General features: G+C 40.9%; 1 protein-coding gene across 1 annotated transcript in view; it reads left to right on the top strand.

Annotated features, from left to right (window-relative positions):
* The window catches only part of LOC140496225 (diacylglycerol O-acyltransferase 1-like), a 176,429-nt gene that overhangs the window by 98,540 nt on the left and 57,707 nt on the right, over positions 1-20,182 (top strand). Inside the window, exon 9 of the mRNA XM_072595726.1 lies at positions 13,994-14,097. Coding sequence (XP_072451827.1) covers positions 13,994-14,097 — 104 coding nt within the window. The remainder of the gene's footprint in view (positions 1-13,993; positions 14,098-20,182) is intronic.

Here is a 20,182-nt window from a genome sequence, read left to right on the forward strand (position 1 = left end):
TAAATTGCCCATGGTGTCAAGAGATGAGCAGGCTAAGTTGTTTGGCCATAAGAAATGCAGAGTTTCAGGGATGGGGTAGGGGATGGGTCTTAGTGGGATGATCTTCAGAGGGTCAGTGTGGACTTGATGGAGTGAATGGCCCACTTCCACACCGTAGGGATTCTATTTCATTCTGATCCCACATACCAAACAGTATCTAAGCATCTCATTAAGGGTTAAATCGAAGTTACATGCTTCTGCCAGTTATCTTAATCTCGTCACCACAGATTTTCCTGGTTCTCAAATTGCTGAGTGAAAACATATTCACCTCATCTCAGAATTAGAGAAGGCTTGAGGATGTAAAATTCCTTAACTATGTCCATCAATTTTTGAAAGTTTTCAGTATTTTGAAAGTTTTGCCTCAGGGAAAATCAGATTCCTAATGACAGAAAAAGTTGTGGTTCCACAGGCTCTCAGGAGAATTACTCATTGATTTTCATCTGCCACAATATCATTTGCCTGGGAAACATAAAACATTTTTCCACATATTGGGCCCTGTACTTGACAGCAGGGTCAAACAAGTATAAGAAATGCTTACAAATTTGTTGCTGGAAAAGCACAGCAGGTCAGGCAGCATCCAAGCCCTTCTTCAGGAAGGGCTTATGCCTGAAACATCGATTCTCCTTCTCCTTGGATGCTGCCTGACCTGCTGCGCTTTTCCAGCAACACATTTTTAAGCTCTGATCTCCAGCATCTGCAGTCCTCACTTTCTCCTAAGAAATGCTTACCCCAACTTGAAGATGACTGCTGTGAGCAAGTTTTTTCAAGAACATGATTTACTCTCATCACCACTGAAATAAGTACACAGGCCAGTATCCCAAAATCAAGTCACCCTTTATTTACCCATGAATAATTTGCTTGACTTGATTCCTGCCTCTTTGGACTCAACTCTCAGAGTCAGAATCTTTCACTCCTCTTTTTATCTGCCAGCCAGGGCTTCCAGATTAGATCAGATTTAAAGCCTCAATCAGGGAACTCATCTTCTAGATATCCAGCTGACCGACCTCATTACAATCACTACTCAGGGCTTGCTGAGTAGGGATTCCTCTTTTTGTAGCAAACCAATAAAGGGGGGGGAAATACAAAATTCATCTGCTTTTCTGGCAGGAATCTCTCAGCAGGGCTGAAAGTTCTGCAAAGGTTTAGAACTGCTGCATCCTGACCTTAATTTGGAGTAATTTGCTTGAACATTTTGTAACTGAACTTGCTTTTGTAAAGCCATTATAATAATATTATAAAAATGGCTGGGAGGGAAGGTAATTTCAATTGATAAACCTCGACAAAGACCTAACTTATAATGCAGAAAGCCATCAATATTACAAACGACGTAGGAGTGCTTACTCCACCTTTTGAAAAGAGCATGGTTGTTCTGATTGTGAATTCTACTTTGCTGTCTACTCCCTATACCCTGTGGTGTGGTGGTATTGACATTTGACTTGTAATCCGGACACCTCTGGGGTTTGATTCCTACCACAGATTTCAAGTAAAGTGAATCTGAAATTAAAATTCTAATTGATAGTTGTCATAAGAAATACATCTGTTTCACAGATGTCCTTCAGGGAACGAAATCTGTCATCCTTATCTGGTCTGGCCTACGTGTGACTTCAGGGCAGCAATGTGGTTGACTCTTAACCTCTCAAATAGCTGAGTAAGCTACTCAGTTTCCTGAGACTGGAAGTTTTAACATCCAACTAGGTACCGGAAAAAAAAATCTGCCCTATCGGCCCTGCAAAGTCTTCCTTATTAACATCTGGGTCCAATACCAAAATTGGGAGAGCTGTCTCACAGACTAGTCAATTCTGACATAGTCATGCTTATGGAAATTACAGTCAATATCTCAGACACTGGTATCACAATCCCTAGGTATGTCCTGTTCCTCCACCAAACCTAGCAAAGGTGGCAGCACAGTGGTATATAGTCGGGAGGCAGTTGCTCGAGGAGTCCTTAACATTGTCTCTGGCCACTTGAAGTTGCATGGCATCAAGTCAAACATGGGCTAAGAAATCTCCACTATTATGTTCACTATCATGTATCATTCCCTCCACCACCATAGCAGATGAATCATTTCTTCTCTGTATTTAACATGACTTGAAGGAAGCACTGAATGTAGAAAAGGTGCAGAATGAATTCTGGGTGGGATCCTCAGTATTCGCCACCAAGAGTGGCTGAGCAGCTCCACTACTGACTAAGCTGGTTGAGTCTTAAGGGACTATACTTGGTCTGCGATAGGTGATGAGGGAACCAATTGGGGGAAACTCATATTTGAGCTCATCCTCATCAATGTGGAGACAAAGTTCCATCTTCACATTGAGGAAACCCTAGATTTGTGTTGTATGGAACTACAATCATGCGAAATGGGATAAATTTAGCAACTTGGGTGTGCATTTTCACAAGACATTGTGGCCTATTAACAGCAGCAGAAGTGTACTGAAATACAATCTGTGACTTCATGGCCTTGCATATCTCCTACTCAATCAATTCTATCAAGCCAGAGGGTCAACCTTCGTTCAATAGAGAGTGCAGGAGGGCATGCCATGAACAGTAGCAGGCAGACCTAAAAATGAAGTATCAATCTGTTGAAGCTACAGCACAAGACTTAACAATGGTATTTGATCTTATCTATGCAACCATATCGTATCCAGTTGTGAATGTTGATGGACAATTAAATAAACTATTGGAGGCGAAGGCTTCACACATAATCCATCCTCAATGTTAGGGATGTCCAAAACATCAGTGTATGTTAGAGGCATTTGCAACAATTGTCAGCCAGAAATGCTGAGTGGATGATCCATCTCAGCTTTTTCCAGGTGTCACCAGCATTACAGATATCAGTCTTCCGACAATTCGATCCACTCAATGGGATGTCGAGAATCAGCTAAAGACAATGGATACTGTAAAAGCTGCAGGCCATGACAACATTTGGCAAATGGACTTGTGTTCGAAAACCTGGTGCACCCCTCGCCAACGTGCTCCAGTACATCTATCCAGCAAAAAGAAGAACAAATCCAACTCAGCCAATTTCCACCCCCTTCAGTCTATTCTTGATCATAAGTAAAGTAATGGAGGGTGTCACCAATAGCACTATCAAGTAGAGTCATAGAGATGTACAGCATGGAAACAGATCCTTCGGTCCAACCCGTCCATGCCGACCAGATATCCCAACCCAATCTCGTCCCACATGCCAGTACCTCCAACCCCTTCCTATTCATATACCTATCTAAATGCCTCTTAAATGTTGCAATTGTACCAGCCTTCACCACTTCCTCTGGCAGCTCATTCCATACACGTACCACCCTCTGTGTGAAAACATTGCCCCTTAGGTCTCTTTTATATCTTTCCCCTCTCACCCTAAACCTATGCCCTCTAGTTCTGGACTCCCCTACCCCAAGGAAAAGATTTTGTCTATTTACCCTATCCATGCCCCTCATAATTTTGTAAACCTCTATAATGTCACCCCTCAGCCTCCGACGCTCCAGGGAAAACAGCCCCAGCCTGTTCAGCTACTTGCTGTAGCTCAAATCCTCCAACCCTTGCAACATCCTTGTGAATCTTTTCTGAACCCTTTCAAGTTTCACAACATCTTTCCGATAAGAAGGAGACCAGAATTGCACACAATATTCCAACAGTGGCCTAATCAATGTCCTGTACAGCTGCAACATGACCTCCCAACTCCTGTACTCAGTACTCTGACCAATAAAGGAAAGCATACCAATCGCCTTCTTCACTATCCTATCTACCTGCGACCTCACTTTCAAGGAGCTATGAACCTGCACTCCAAGCTCTCTTTGTTCAGCAACAGTCCCTAGGACCTTACCATTAAGTGTATAAGTCCTGCTTAGACTTGCCTTCCCAAAATGCAGCACCTCGCATTTATCTGAATTAAGCTCCATCTGCCACTTCTCAACCCATTGGCGCATTAGATCAAGATCTTGTTGGAATATGAGGTTATCCTCTTTGCTGTCCACTGCACCTCCAATTTTGGTGTCATCTGCAAATTTACTAACTGTACCTCTTATCTCTCACCCAAATTATTTATGTAAATGACAAAAAGTAGAGGACCTAGCACCGATCCTTGTGGCACTCCACTGGTCACAGGCCTCCAGTCTGAAAAACAACCGTCCACCATCATCCTCTGTCTTCTACCTTTGAGCCAAGTGGTACTCGGTTAGCAATAACCTGCTCACTGACGCTCTGTTGGGTTCTAACAGGCACACTGAACACCTGACTTTATTACAGCCTTGGTTCAAACAAGGACAACAAAGTTGAACTCCAGACATGAAGTAAAAGTGACTGTCCTTGGTATCAAGACCACTTTTGACTGAGTAGACACTAGGAGCCCTAGCTAAACTAGAGTCATTGGGAGTCAGGGGAAAATCTTTCCACTGCTTAGAGTCATATCTAGCACAAAAGAAGATTGCTTATTTGAGGTCAATCATCTTACCTCTTCAGGAGTTCCTCAGAATATCTTCCTAGATCCAACTACCTTCAGCTGCTTCATCACTGACTTCCAGTAATCAAAAGTCAGAATTGGGTTATTTGATAAAGATTGTACAATGTTCAGCACCATTCATGGGCAGCATGGTGGCTCAGTGTTAGCATTGCTGCCTCACAACACCAGGGACCCGAGTTCAATTCCAGCCTTGGGCGATTGTGTGTGCGGAGTTTGCACATTCTTCCAGTGTCTGTGTAGGTTTCCGTCTGTGTAGGTTTCCTCCGGGTGCTCTGGTTTCCTCCCACAGTCCAAAGATGTGCAAGTTAGGTGAATTGGTTGTGACAAATTGCCCATAGTGTTAGGTGCATTCGTCAGGGGTAAATGTAGGGTAGAGGAATGGGTCTGGATGGGTTACTCTTCGGAAGGTCAGTGTGTACTTGTTGGGCCTAATGGCCTCTGTTCATGCTGTAGGAAATTTAATCTAATCTTCAGATACACACACAGTCAGTATATCCAGACTTGGGCTGACAAGTGAAGGGTAACATTTGTGCCACACAAATATCAGTCAATGACCATCTCCATCAAGAAAGAATCTAACCATCACTTTTTGATATTCAATAACATCACCATTGTTGAATCTCCTGCCAACATCTTGGAGTTACCATTGACCATAAACTGAAGTAAACTAATCATTGTAAATACTTTGGCTGCAAGGACAGGTCAGAAGGCTAGGAATCCTGTGGCAGCTAACTCAGCTGACTGCCATCTACAGTGCACAAGTTAAGAATGAGATGAATGTCTTGATGTGTTTAGCTTCAATAGCACTCAAGGAACCCAATGCCATTCAGAACAAAGCAGCTTGCATGATTGGCACCATGTCCACACATATTCACTGCTTGTACTGCTGACACAGCCCTGTGTACCATCTCCAGCTGAAGAAATTCACGAAGGATCCTTGGACATCTTGTAAACCCACAATCACTACCACCTGGACGGACAAGAGCAGCAGATGAGAACACAACCATCTGCATCATCCTCTTTGAGCTACTCACCACCCTGACTTGAAAACATATTGCTGTTCCTTTATATTGCTGAGTCAAAATTCTGGAACTCCCTCCCTAAGAGCATTTTGCGTATACCTATACCAAATGGACTGTAGCAGTTCAAGAAGGCAGCTACCAACACTGTGATGATACTGTGGCTTTAAGAGGTGTATTTTGTCCTTGTTTTTTTTATTAAAGAGACATTTTAAAACAGACGTACTGAGCTGTCCATTGAAAGTCCATAAAGTAAATAGCTGTGAGGTCTTGGGTTAGTTTTTAAAATTAGGATCAATAGAATCAGCCTGAATGGATGGGCAAGCTCCCGCAGAACCAGGATTTTTAAGTTTAGTTTTTCAATAGCAGAGCAGCTGCTGGGTCTTGACACTAGGTTGCAAAGCCGCAGTACATCTCTCCCTGCTTCTCTCTCTCTCTCTCTCTCTCTCTCTCTCTCTGTAAGAATTTTATCTTGATGGTTTTCCTCCTGCTGCTGCAGTTGCATGTGAGAGAATGCGTTTTTCTGAATTTGGCTTTGTCAATGGTGTACTTATTAATGTTACTATAGTGGAACAGTTACTGTTTAGGAGTTAAATAATCTACTATTCTGTTAAGTTTTCTAATAGAGTTAAGTTATTCCAATTTCTTGTTTATTTCATTGTATTTTAATTATAGTGTATGAATGAAGCATGTTTTGCTTCAGATCTGATAGTTTGACCAGTTGGATTGCATCCGGAAAGCAACACCTGACACTTGCCTTTAAAATAAGAAAGAGTTAGGTCCAGGCTATCTTCTTAATATATCTTGAGGGGGATTTGTCTGGTCCATAACAAATTGGGGGCTTTTGTCAGGATCAAAAGTTTCTAATACTACATTGAGTTTAAGATTGTTGGGCTCAAAGGCAGTGAGGGGTGAGTGTTAGACTTTCTTATTTTGGGTGTTGCATTTGGATAGGATGTGTCTTGTGTAGTAATGGCTCTTTCAGTTACTAAGAGTTCCCTGGGGATGGAAGAAGTCACTTTGGCAGGTTTGCTGAAAGTGATCAAAGAAAAGCTTTCAGAACTGGCAAACAAACTAGAGTTGGGGTTGCCTATGTCAATGAGGAAAAGGGAAATAATTTTGGCAATCATGTAGCATTTACAATTGCCAGGAAAGCTAACAGAATCTTTCGAAGTGGCTAAAATGGCTGAAAATGAAGCAGCGTCAAAATGAAAAGGAAATGAAACAACTTGAATTTCAATTGAAACCAGAGAAAAAAGTAAAAGGAAAGGAAGACCCGAGCAGAAGAAAGAGAGAAAAGAGAAAAAGAGAGTTTTTGAACTTCAGAGATTATAACTGAAAATTCAAAGTTGATTTAAAAATGGGGGAGGTACAGGTTAAATATAGGAGCAGTGCCGAGGACAGTGATGAAGAGCAATTCCATTGTAGCCAAAGGCCTGGTGGGGATCTGTTTAAATATGTCCAAGCATTACCTGTGTTTGACAAGAAGCATGTTAGAAGCCTTGTCCATTTCATTTGAGAAAGTGGCTCAACAAATGAAATGGCCTGTGATCATGTGGGTATTGTTGATCCTAACAAAGTTGGTAGGTAGAGCGAGAGAGATATTTGCATCACTATCACAGGAGATATCTGGGGAGTATAATAAGGTGAAAAAAAGACATCTTAAGTGCATATGAGCTAGTACCAGAAGCCTACGGACATCATTTTAGGAATTTAAGGTGGGAACCTGGTCAAATGTGTATGGAGTTTGAAAGGATCAAACAAAGTAATTTTGATAGGTGGATAAGGACATTGAAAATAGATCAAATATATGAAACTCTTAGATGATTATTTTGGAGGAGTTCAATAATTCACTTCCTGAAGTAGTGAGACCTCATGTGGAAGAGCAGAAAGTTAAGACTGCAAGGTCAGCAGCGGAAATGACACGAATATGAGTTGGTTCATAAATCAAAGTTTGGCTTGTGATATCAATTTCAATCTACGAGGGTAGAAATTTGGGGAAAAGGGAAATCCTCAGGTGGTCAGAGCAAGAGAGATCTCATGGAAGATAACGAAGGTAATTTACCACAGGTGAAAAGGAAACCCGTGAAGGAGAAACAGAAGTAAAAAAGCTCAGGTGTTTTCACTGTAGGCCACATAAAGATACAGGTTTTGTGGTCAGACAAACACTGGGAAGACTGATGTGGGAAAACAGAAGCCAGTGAAGTGGTAAAGGAAAGCATAGAGGAAGCTAAAAGCTGCAAAATAATGTACAACCTTTAAAGAATTTACTTGCCTGAATAAGGTTTACTTGTATACCAGGAGGGGCAGGTGAAGAAATTAAAATTTTAAGAGATACAAGTGCAAGTCAGTCTTTGATTGTGAGAGCTGAGGGGATAGCCAGGAGAGCAGTCAGGAGATAAGTAGTTCAGAAGGTCTGTTGCCAGAAAAAGTGGTAATATGTGGAATTCATGGTGAGAAGAACAGTGTTCCATCATATAAAGTGAGGTTGGAGAATCCAGTGAAATCTGGTGAAGTGGTGATCGGAGTAATGGGGGTTTATGTAAAGAATTGTAGCTCGGGTGCCGATTACAGTTTTTCGCTGAGCTGGGAATTTGGTTTGCTGATGTTTTGTCCCCTTTCTAGGTGACATCTAGGTGGCATTAATCAACTCCAGCCTCCCTGCTACACTTGATCCATTCCAATTTGCCTATTGGACCAATAGATCCACATCAGATGCCATATCAGTTGTCCTTCTCTCCTCCCTAGAACATCTTGACACCAAGATCAGCTACATAAGAATCCTACTCATTGACTACAGTTCAGCCTTCAACACTATTATCCCTTCGAGACTGATTACTAAACTTAGTGACCTCAGACTAAGCCTCACTCTCTGCAACTGGATCCTCAGTTTCCTGACCCACAGGCCACAATCAGCAAACACTGGGGACAATATTACATCCTCACTAACATTCAACACTGGAGCCCCCCAGGGCTGCTTACTCAGCCCCCTACTGTACTCACTGTATACCCATGACTGCGTTGCCAAATACCACACCAATGCCATTTACATGTTTGATGATGGCACCACCATAGTCGATTGAATCTCAGATGGCGACAAAGCAGATTACAGACGAGAGGTGGAAGACCTGGAAAAATGGTGCACTGAGAACAACCTAGCTCCCAATGCCGGAAAAACCAAGAAACTCATTATCGACTTTCGGCGGGACGTTACTCATGTCCCCCTACACATTACCAGCACAGAGGTGGAATGAGTGGAGAGTATCAAGCTCCTGGGAGTGGTCATCCACAACAAGCTTTCTTGGACTCTTCATGTGGACGCACTGGTTACAAAGGTCCAATGACGTCTTTTCTTCCTCAGGCAGCTGAGGAAAGTTGGCATGACGGTGAATACCCTTGCCAATTGCGCCATTGAGAGCATTCTGTCTGGATATATGGCAGCCATACCATTCAAGATCAGAGACGGTTACAGAGAGTGGTGAACTCAGCCCGGACAATCACAAAGTCCAACCTCCCATCTGTAGAATCCATCTACCAGGCCTGCTGTCAAGGAAAGGCCACCAGGATTCTCAAAGATCCATCCCATCCTGGCAATGTTTTTCTATAACTTCTACCATCGGGAGAAGATAGAGAAGCCTGAACACACGCACCAGTCAGCTTTGAAACAGTTTCAACTAGAATACTGAATGGACTCTCAAACTCTTAACATTGGCCTGGACTTGTGTTTTTGTTTTTGCCACTGTTCACCTACTATTTACTATCTCTGCTACTTAACTATGTGATCTGCCTGTATTGCTCGCAAGACAAAGCTTTTCACTGTGCCTATTGTCACTGTACACGTGACAATAAATTGAATTCAATTCAATTCCTCAGTGCTGTGGAGCTTCTTATGAAGCGCTACTGTACTGTGTTGGTTGGAAATCTATTAGGTTTCATACCCGCTGCTTTGAGTTGTCAGTTCCAGTTATTTGTTTTGCAGTGATTAGTATATTGGTTCTAAGTCAACTAAGTCCTTGGGTGAGTGCCAAGCTTCTAGGAATTCTCTGGATGTCCTCTGTTTGGCTTGTCCTATTATTGTTGTGTTGTCCTAGTCAAATTTGTGGTCCTTGTTGTCTCTGTGTGTAGATAATGATAGCTTGTTGTGGCATTTAGTGGCTAGTCGATGAATGCGGATGGCTGGTTGTGAGCCTGTTTGTCCTGTATAGTGTGTCAGGCAGTTTATGCATGGAATCTTGTATACCACATATGTCCAGCACATGATGGGTATTGGGTCTTTTGTTCTGGTGAGATGTTGTCTGAGCGTGGCTGTTGGTTTTTGTGTTGTTATAAATCTGAGTGGTTGAGGAGTTTGGCTATCAGTTCTGAGACGTCTTTTACATTAGGTAAAGTAGTTAGTATGTTGGATTGTGACATATCCTCGTTGCATTGTTTGTCTGCCAGGCATCTGTAGATAAGTTATGGGGATATCCATTCTTAGCAAAGACTTTGTAGAGGTGTTCTTCTCTTCACGGGTTGGGAGTGCTGTATTGTGTTGTAACCCTTTTGAACAGAATCCTATCTCACCCATCTCCGGGCTCATAGCAGAAGCAGTGATGCAATGATTAGAACAAACAGCCCTCCCACAAATCCGACCCAAACTTTGGATCAGATACATGGATGATATTTTTGTAATAATTAAAAGAACAGAGATCGCGAGCCCACACCAGGTTACCAACAACATGCACACAGGGATCAAATTTACAAGAAAGGAGGAAATTAATTCCTGGATGTGATGGTAGAAAGAATACAGAACGGGGAATGCACAACAAAAGTGTACAGAAAAGGCACACACAGGGTCCAGATTCTGAATTACAATAGCAACCACCCAAACACACACAAGGGAATCTGCATTAGGATCCTGTTCAAGAGAACTACAATACACTGCAGGACTCCCAACCTGTGAAGAGAAGAAGAATATCTCTACAAAGGTTTTGCCAAGAACGGATATCCCCATAACTTCATCTGCAAATGCCTGGCAGACAAATAATGCAACGAGGACATTCAACGACCCAACACACTCCCCACACCCACACTTTATGAAGTGGGTCCGTCACACCCACAAACACACTCTCACGTGCACTCACAGGCACACACTCACATGCACGCACTCACTGTCTCATGCATGCACACACACATATAAGTCTGTGGGGTAAATTTGTATTTGCAGGATTGTATTTGCAGATACATTCTATCTTGCTTAAAAAATACACAGTCTGCAGGTAGTCAATACATGTAATATTTTAAAATTCTGCTTTGGAAACAGAACCAGTCTGATTCAAGATTGGGATACAGACAGACCCTGACCTCACACATTTAATGCATTGTCTGAGCTGAGATGTCACCTTTCATTAAAAAAAACCTTATCTTGAGAAGGTGACTTCAAAGAAGTTCTGGGATTTACATAATAATGAACCAAAATCTGCAACCCATTCTAACAGATGAAAGATTTAACAATCCAGGTTTGTTCAATATATCATTTGAGTTCCATGATACTGTAATCTTTTGCTATAAATTCTATGTCTTATGATCTTATATTCCACAACCACCTGATGAAGGAGCAGCGCAACGAAAGCTAGTGCTTCCAAATAAATCTGTTGGATTATAACCTGGTATTGTGTGATTTTTAACTTTGTCCACCCCAGTCCAACACCAGCTCCTCAACACCATAATTTCCTTGTGATTTGACATAAGACAGAATACCTCTTCATCAGAGAGGTAGGAGAACAGTTCTGAATAAGAGATAGACTGAATCATGATTTCAATAACACAAAGGGAAAGAAATCGATGAAGGCAGTGTATTTGCTACAAAAATAGCTTCAAATAATGCCTAAAGTATAAGTGATAAAATGGAGAGATAGCAAGGCAACAAAGAATGGAAAAGGGGAGAAAGACCTCTGAAATAGTAACTTTACCTGTAATTTGTCCAGAATTGTGAAAATACCATTCTTATTATGTTCCAGAAGCAGGGAGAAAGTGAGGACTGCAGATGCTGGAGAGTCAGAGTCGAAAAGGGTGGTGCTGGAAAAGCACAGCAGGTCGGGCAGCATCTGAGGAGCAGGACTATCAACATTTCAGGCATAAGTCCTTCATCATTCCTGATGAAGGGCTTATGTCCAAAACGTTGACTCTCCTGCTCCTTGGATGCTGCCTGATTGCTGCGTTTTTCCAGCACCACCATTTTCGGCTCTGTTCCAGAAACAGCATTGTTGCTGGACAAGTGCTAACTCTGTCCATCAAGGAGACCTTAGCAGTTGAAGCAAGTGATTTTTTTGCTAGTTTGTAGTTACTTGACTATAAGCTTCAACATAGGAACAAGAAAGATAGAAGAGAGGGAAAAGGAAGATGACAGTAGGATTAGTGTAAATTGCTAGCCTTATTGTTGTAATCTTCCGAAGGTCCCAGAAACTTAAACATGATGAAACTAAATCAAACATTTAATGAGTCAAATATTATGTTTCCTTACTAGTTGGGGAACTTGACCATGTTGATTCTTGCAGTGCAGAAGATGCTAACTTTATTAAGAGTGCTGTTGACCATTTACATTAAAATTAAATCAGTTCATTTCTATACAATACTAAAGTCTGGCTAAGAATGTTTGCTCCAACTCATGCTAGTATAGTTCACATGGTGAAAGTCCTACTGTTGGCCTGAAGTTTCTGAATTTGTTCACCAAAAATGCCAATTTGGTGTTTTATTTTCAGGATCTAGACCTTAAGTTCCTTGTGCAGAAACCAATTGCTGACACTATTGGCCGTGGGTCTAAAAGAGTAGCACTGGAAAAGCACAGCCGGTCAGGCAGCATCCGAGGAGGAGAGTTGACGTTTCGAACATAAGCTCTTCATCAGGAAGAGCTTATGTTCGAAATGTCAACAGTCCTATCTTTGGATGCTGTCTGACCAGCTGTGCTCTTACAGTGCCACACTTAGACTCTGAGCTCCAGCATCTGCAGTCCACACCCTCTGTTGCTATTAGCTGTGGCTCAGGTGGTAGCACTCTTATCTCTGAGTCAAAAGATAACTGATTCAAGTCTCACTCCAGGCCTTGAGCACAAAACTTTAGGCGACACTCTTGTGGAATACTACAAGATTGCTGCCCTGTTTGAGATGTTGCCTTATGGATTGAGGTGCTAACCTCTCAGATCCTGTGGCATACTTTTTAAAAAAGAGCAATAGAGGTCTATCTAGTGCCCTAGTTACTACTAACTTTTCAATCAACACCAGAGAAACAGATTAATTAGAACATTGCTGTCGTGGGCGCTTGCTGTGCACAAGTTAGTTTGCTACAATTAATCTGTAATAATGCTTCAATTTCCTATAGTGGGATTCCATTGCTGTGAAGAAACTTGGTGTTCTTTAATATGCAAAAACAAATGCAAGTCCTTCTTTCTTTCCAGTAATTAACTTATAATGACTGGAAATGATTCAAGGAACTATTGTAATGGAACATACAGAATATTAAGGCTTTCTAAAGCCATGTAGGGTCAGCCATGTAGGGTACAGCACCCATACACAAGTCCATTCTTGGTAGATGTATCACTTCATAGTTTGTGGACAATTTTAGGTAGGTATTGGACATTTTGAAAATGAATATCAGAATGACAGCTCAGGTTATGACATTACACTTAGTGTGTTTTATATACCTTGGAATCGTAACTGCACAGAAGCAGCGTTAAACATCTTCTGGAAGCAAATGTATCAGTCTTTTTGGTTCAATAGTTGATTCTCTTCAGTATTATTCAAGAAAAAAACTACAAATGTTTCGGAAGAAATATTCCTTTACAGCAGTTATTAAGTCAATGACCCAATAAATCAATAAGTTAGTGATCCTCCGCTGTGGTCCCTCACTTATTTAGTTCTTCATACACTTTTCTTCTGCTAAACTTCATTCCTAGACAAGAAAGTGTGCAGTTAAATTGCTTCTACACTATTGGTCATGCCTCTGTAGAGTCAGCCACAAATGCATTGAAGCATATTACCAAAATGTACTTCCTCTGATATTTGTGGGAATCCATTTGATCTCCGTTCAACTCTTCTTCATGGTTGTACGTGTGAGGTCAGTGACTCATTGTAGGAAGGTATTTATGTAATATTTAATATTGATTTTCTAGCAAGCTTACATCCTTTAAGTTCAGCATTTTGCGTGTTTACTTTGAATTGTACAAACAATGTTTCATGCTTTATAGGTTGAAATTGCACTTTGCCATAGTAAAATTTGAGTTAGTACCGTTATTTAAACGAAAACAAACATCAAAAGTTCTTGCAAAATTGGTGGGTTCATATGCTAATATCGCAGTGTATACTATAATAAGCATATGTTTCTAAATTTTCAGTCAGTGCTATAGTATTTTTGGGGCCAATTATGAAGGAAAGCAAAATTTAACTTTAGTTTAACGTTATTTGTTATCATTAGTCAATGAAATGTAATTTCTTCTGAATCTTCTTTTTAGATCTTTACTATTTTTTGTTTGCACCAACACTCTGTTACCAGATGAATTTCCCAAGATCCTCAAAAATACGGATACGTTTCCTTCTGAGACGACTATTAGAAATGGTGAGAAGCACTGCTCTAGACCAACAAGTGCAAACACTCTTTCTCTTTTAGAAGCCTTTCTGCAACCTTTGACTGAGAGGGTGTGTGGGTGACCAATTTGCAGGCTTTTGTGCATGCTGTTCTGTGGCCCAGTGTTAAGTGACATAAGACCAATTAGTGCCCAACAATTTGCCTCGTAAGGATGCACCTGACTCCACAATCCACATTTTATTTTGCCATCGTTGTTCAATGTGTTAACACGTGAGAAAGATTTAATCTCTGTGTATTGCCAATGGGTTGACCATGCTTTGTTAGAGACAGGAAAACTGCAGATGCTGGAATCCAAGCACAAGCAGGAGGCTGAAAAAATACAGCAACCCAGGCAGTATCAGGAGGTGGAGAAGTCAACATTTGGGTGTAACCCTTCCTCAGGACTAGGGGTGTAAGGGGAGCTGCAGGTAAAGAGGGGTGAGAGAGGGTTTTGGGTGGGGAGAGGTGTGTAGTGGTGAGGTAGGGATATGTGAGCACAGGTAGAAGATTTGACCTGGTTGGTCGACAGAAGGAATGAATCCGGTTGGTAGCTGGAAGGAAGGGTCAGTCAGAGGCTGCTTGGCTATTTTGTCCATACTTCAGCCACCTTCAGACAATTAAGCTGAGATTGCATGTTAATGTGAGGTCTATGAATTTAAATATTTCATTAGCACCTGTGTGACAATGACTATGCCACTGAGTAGATGATATGACTGCCAATTCTGAAGAATGGTAATACAGGATTCAAAATGTTAACTCGGTTTCTCTCTCCACAGATGTTGTTGAGTTTCTTCAGCATTTTCAGTGCTTGTTCCAGATTTTCAGCATCCACAGTATTTTGCTTTCATTTGACTGAAATAAGGCTTTTGTCCTGTTTCTGGTAAGCACCCTAGGCTGACTTTCTCAAGGCCTCAAGCAAAATGACAGTGCCTGACAAAAGAAATTAGTGTCAAAAACTGTGGTGCTGGAAAAACACAGCTGGTCAGGCAGCATCCGAGAAGCAGGAGAGTTGACGTTTTGAGCATAAGCTCTTCATCGGGAAGTTAACCAGGCAAAGCATATCAGATAGTTATGTTTACATTTTAGGTGGTCAGTTGGAATTTTTGTTTGTACTTTTAACATTATGAAGATAGCTCCCAACCCACTCAAATTAAAGAGGCTATGCAGAATTGGGCATACTGTTGCATGTATAGTTGAGATCATTCCTTGTAAAGCAATACAGCTGGCAGTGGCTGTGAAGATTACAGCTTCTTTTGAGTTTTATTTTAATGGGGAGTGGGTGTCCAGGCTGGGTCATTGATTTCCCATTCATAATGCCCTTGAAATATTGGTGGCAAATTGTCTTCATGAACTGCTGCATCTAAATTGAGTAGATACACCCACAGTGCATAAGGAAGGGAGTACCAGGATTTAAACCCAGAAAAGCAATATAATGGTCTAGTTTGACGTCAGAATTGTATGTGGTTTGGAGAGGTACTTGCAGGTGGGATCTGCTACCCTTGTTCTTCTATGTGTTAAGAGTCCATGACTTTTGTAAGTTGTCAAAGCATTTTGGTCAATTGCATTAGTGACTCTTGTAGGTGGTGCATACTGCTGCCACTGCACATCGGTGGTGGACGGAATGAATAATCAAAGTGGTAGATGAGATGTCAATTAAGCTGGATGGTTCGTCCTGGATGGTATTACATTTTTTGCGAATTCATAGAATCCCTTCAGTGTGCAAGCAGGCCATTCAGCTCATCAAGTCCAAACTGACCCTCCAAAGAGAATCCCACCCAGACCCACCTTATTCCTGTAATCCTGCATTTCCCATGGCTAAACCACCCATCCTACACAACCCTGGACACTATAGGCAATTTAGCATGGCCAATCCACCTAACCTGCACATTTTTGGACCGTAGCAGAAAACTGGAGCACCCAGAGGAAACACATGCAGACACAGGGAGAATGTGAAAACACTGTACAGACAGTCAGTCCGAGGCTGGACTCAAATCCAGATCCCCAGCGCTGTGAGGCTGTAGTCCTAATCACTGAGCCACTGTGCTGCCCGTATTGCAACAGGCGCTATACCATCCAGGCCAGAGGCAAATATTCCGCTCACCTGACAGGGGGTGGCAGACTTTGGGAGTCAGAAGGTGAGTAATTGATTACAAACTTCCTAGCCGATGGATTATAACAGAGGAAAGCCATCAAAGGAGATCTTTTTCAGTGCATGTTTGCATCAGGAATTCACAAATATATTTGTTTGCAAGGTTAGTGAATTTATCATGTTACCATGAAAAGCAAATTGCAGTGGAAAAGATCCCTCCACTTGCACTATTTGGCAATATTTTCTAGAATGCATGACATAATTAACAGTATGTGTGCCTATTCCCTATCATCAATCCAAAATATTGTATCATCCATGAAATTCATCCACGAAAAAGCCCATCACATGATTATCCACCAGATCTGTGACTATAGAGAATAGGAATGAATACACTATAGGAATGAATCCACAGAATTAAATTATGCAATATTTAAAATTCTGAACATGAAGGCTCATTATCATAACAGTTCACAATTTCTTGATCCTCTAACAGTCAATGGCACCAACATTATCTTAAGGACCACAAAGATATTAAGGCTGCTTGTTGGTTATCAAAGATTTTCACTGTGGCATTGCTTAAATAACCACTTGTTAACAAGGACAAAACCTGACAAATCACAGCATGCAAACAAACCGTTCAACCAAAATTCATGTCGATGTTTATCTTTCACAGAAGCAATTCTAATCCACTACATAAATCCCCATTCCTATTTCTTTAAACACCTGGTTAACCTATCAGAGACCTGACAGGTCCGGAAAAGTGTGATAGTCCAGTTGAGCAAGGTCCCCAAAGAGATCATTTTATTATCCTGGTCTGTAACTACAGAAATTGAATTATCTCTGTTGTGTACTGTGTAACTTTGCAGCAGAATATGCTGAAGATGAAAGCAGCAGCAAACTGTGGAAGAAGGAAATCATGAGCGTGAAATGGAAGACTGGCAAAGCTGAGCCCAGTCATCAAGATTTATGAGGCTACATTTAATAAATCAAGCAATTACCTAAGCACTTTAGTACATCCAGTGTACAACAATAAACTCCATATATATATCCATACCCGTGCCAAAAAAACATAATATTTACTGATCCCAGGAATTTGTAGTGATTCTTGAGTACCACATTATTTGTCCCTAACTAGCCTACTCCGCACAATAACCTCCACATCATGAATCATTTGCTCATTGGTCAACTCAATGCTTGGTGATATAGAGAAACAGAAATTCCTGGAGAAACTCAGCATATCTGGCAGCATCTGTGGAGAAAAAAGCAGAGTTAATGTTTCGAGTCAAATGACCCTTCTTCAGAGCTATTAGGGGCTTGGAGAAGATGGAATATATATATATATATATGTATATGCCAAAGACAGGGTGGGTCAGGAGTTTGGGGTAAAAGCAGCCATGTCATGACAGGGACTGGAGAGTGAAGGTGGGTAAAGGACATAGAAGAAGGTGTTTAAGTTCTAAAATTATTGAACTTGATATTGAATCATGAAGGCTGCAGGGTTGAGAGCATGGTGCTGGAAATGCCCAAAAAGTCGATTCTCCTGCTTCTCGAATGCTGCCTGACCTGCTGTGCTTTTCCAGCACCACACTTGCGACTCTGATCTCCAGCATCTTCAGTCATCACTTTCTCCAGGCTGCAGGGTTCCCAAGTGGAAAATGAGATGCTGTTCTTACTGGAGCCTACAGCTGATCCGAGACAGAAATGTTGACTAGGGAACATGGTGGTGTGTTGAAGTGGAAGACAATTGGAAACTCAGGGTCATTCTTACAGACAGAATGTAGGTGTTCTATAAAGCAGCCACCCAGTCTGTTTCCTCTTCCTGTGTAGAGGAGACTGCATTGTGAGCAGTGAATACAGATTGAGTGAAGTGCAGTCAGGTTCGCTGAAATGTCATATTTCAGAAACTATAACATACATGCAGAAGTTCCACATTCCCATCACTCACCCATCAACAACTCTCATTAATCATGACGCATCTAACATTCATAGTTTCATGACAAGTGGGTGAGTGATGGGAATGTGGAACTTCAGCATGTATGTTACAGTTTCTGAAATATGACATTTCATTGAACCTGACTGCACATCACTCAATCTAGTTTCTTCCACACATTTAACACTACTGCAAGCTTCATGCTCACATTCCAGATGGAAACTAGACTGAATGTCAGAGCAGTTACCTGATGACTGCAGCTCACCATTTACTCCTCCAGACCTCTATCAGTTACAAACATCTCAGAGCACACTCTAACGGCAGTAACTGCACACATTCAGTCTAGGAAGACCTCCTAGACTGCAAGATTGAAGTGTTATCTAGGAGGAATTGCAGTGTTTTTGTGGAGTACAAAGCTACTAATTACACTAAGGATGACACCACCCTTGCCCCTCTTCTAGCAGTTCTTCATGATTTGTGTCACCTCATTGTATTTTTTTTCTGTCATAACGTATGTGGAGGAAAATTAAACTTCTGCTGTCGTAAATGGGAGCAAATAGTTCAGACTTCATCATATTCTGTTTTTAGCATTTGGTACACTGACCATTGAATATTTATGTTCTGAAATGAGTTTGCCTCAATATAGAGCAGAAGGTCAGCTTCTAGCTCCAAAATTCCTATGCACACCAAGGATCCCACTATTTATTCCATCCTATTGTCTGGCTAATTAGATGAAAACCACTGAATTGAATTAAAACTGCTTTTAACTCTGTACAGTTTACACTCAAGTCAATTAAATGGTATTGTTGTTCTTGAGCAATGGGGTATAGCAATGACATCTAAATCCTGTCGTCATTTGAACCCAAAGTTCAAACAACCATGTAATTTTGTGCAATTTGTTTTTCCACAGTTTTGTTTTCCATTTGAAGTTTGCTAACAGGCTCTTAACACCTTTACCCTGTTGGTGGATAAATTTTCAAATAAGAAAATGATAATATGCTAATTAATGGGAATAGATATTTATTGTTATGCATGGTTTCTCAAGCTACACAATGCACAGGTCAGCAGTATATGAAGCGATAAATCCTGGGCAACCACTCTACATGGCAGAGATATGGGATGGATGACCATCATTAACATAGATCATGCACTCTACTGTAATTTCTTTAGGTTAAGCTATGCACAAAATTACTGTTGCACATGAAATTGAAAACTATAGTAAAGACACAGCAGATTCCAATCATAAAAGAGAAAAACAGATTAACATTTATCTCTCACATTTTTGTAGTGTTGGGTTTTTTTACAGTAAATGATGGACTTTTGATGAGCAGCCACAGTTCTAATCACCAGTCATATATGTGGCAGTAAAATGATTTTTCCAAGATCATTAAAAGTTCCTAATTAATTTCTCCACTCCCTTTCCTAAAGTACCATGTCATATTGAACCAAAACATATGTTTCAACTCTGTGAACTCACTAGATGAACATTCTGCTCTGGGACACGAAAGCATTGTATGTGTAATTCCTCATCCCTATGTAGCTGGCTGATTCAACCTATTGTCAAAAGGTGTTGAAGGAGCTGCTTTTCCTGTTTTTGAATCTTCTGTTGCTTATTTCCTCAAGAATGAAGCCATCCCAAATGCAAGTCCTGCATGGTTAATTGGATTATTTAAATTATTAATTGCAAATAATAATAATCATGAATTTGACTTTAGATTCAAAGGCCAAACAAATAGTATAAGTAACAATTATTCTTTGTCCACAAATAACATGGCATCTACCTTCATTTGCAGCAGTTTGCAAAATGTAGGTGAAATCCACATTAATTTTCACTGCACTTATATGAATTGTTAACTTCTGTTATTCCAGAAGTTACAGATTATGGTTCATTCCAGATCATAACCACTTACAGCATAGCAGAGATTTTACTTCATGTAACTTTGTTTCTTTTGCCAAATACCTTTAATTGGCGTCTCTGCCAATGGGGGTACAGTTTTGCTTTCTCTCAGTCTAAAACCCTCATCACTTGAATCCTCCTATAAAATCTTTTCACAATT

The sequence above is a fragment of the Chiloscyllium punctatum genome, chromosome 26, assembly GCF_047496795.1.
Source record: "Chiloscyllium punctatum isolate Juve2018m chromosome 26, sChiPun1.3, whole genome shotgun sequence".
NCBI classification, from domain to species: domain Eukaryota; kingdom Metazoa; phylum Chordata; class Chondrichthyes; order Orectolobiformes; family Hemiscylliidae; genus Chiloscyllium; species Chiloscyllium punctatum.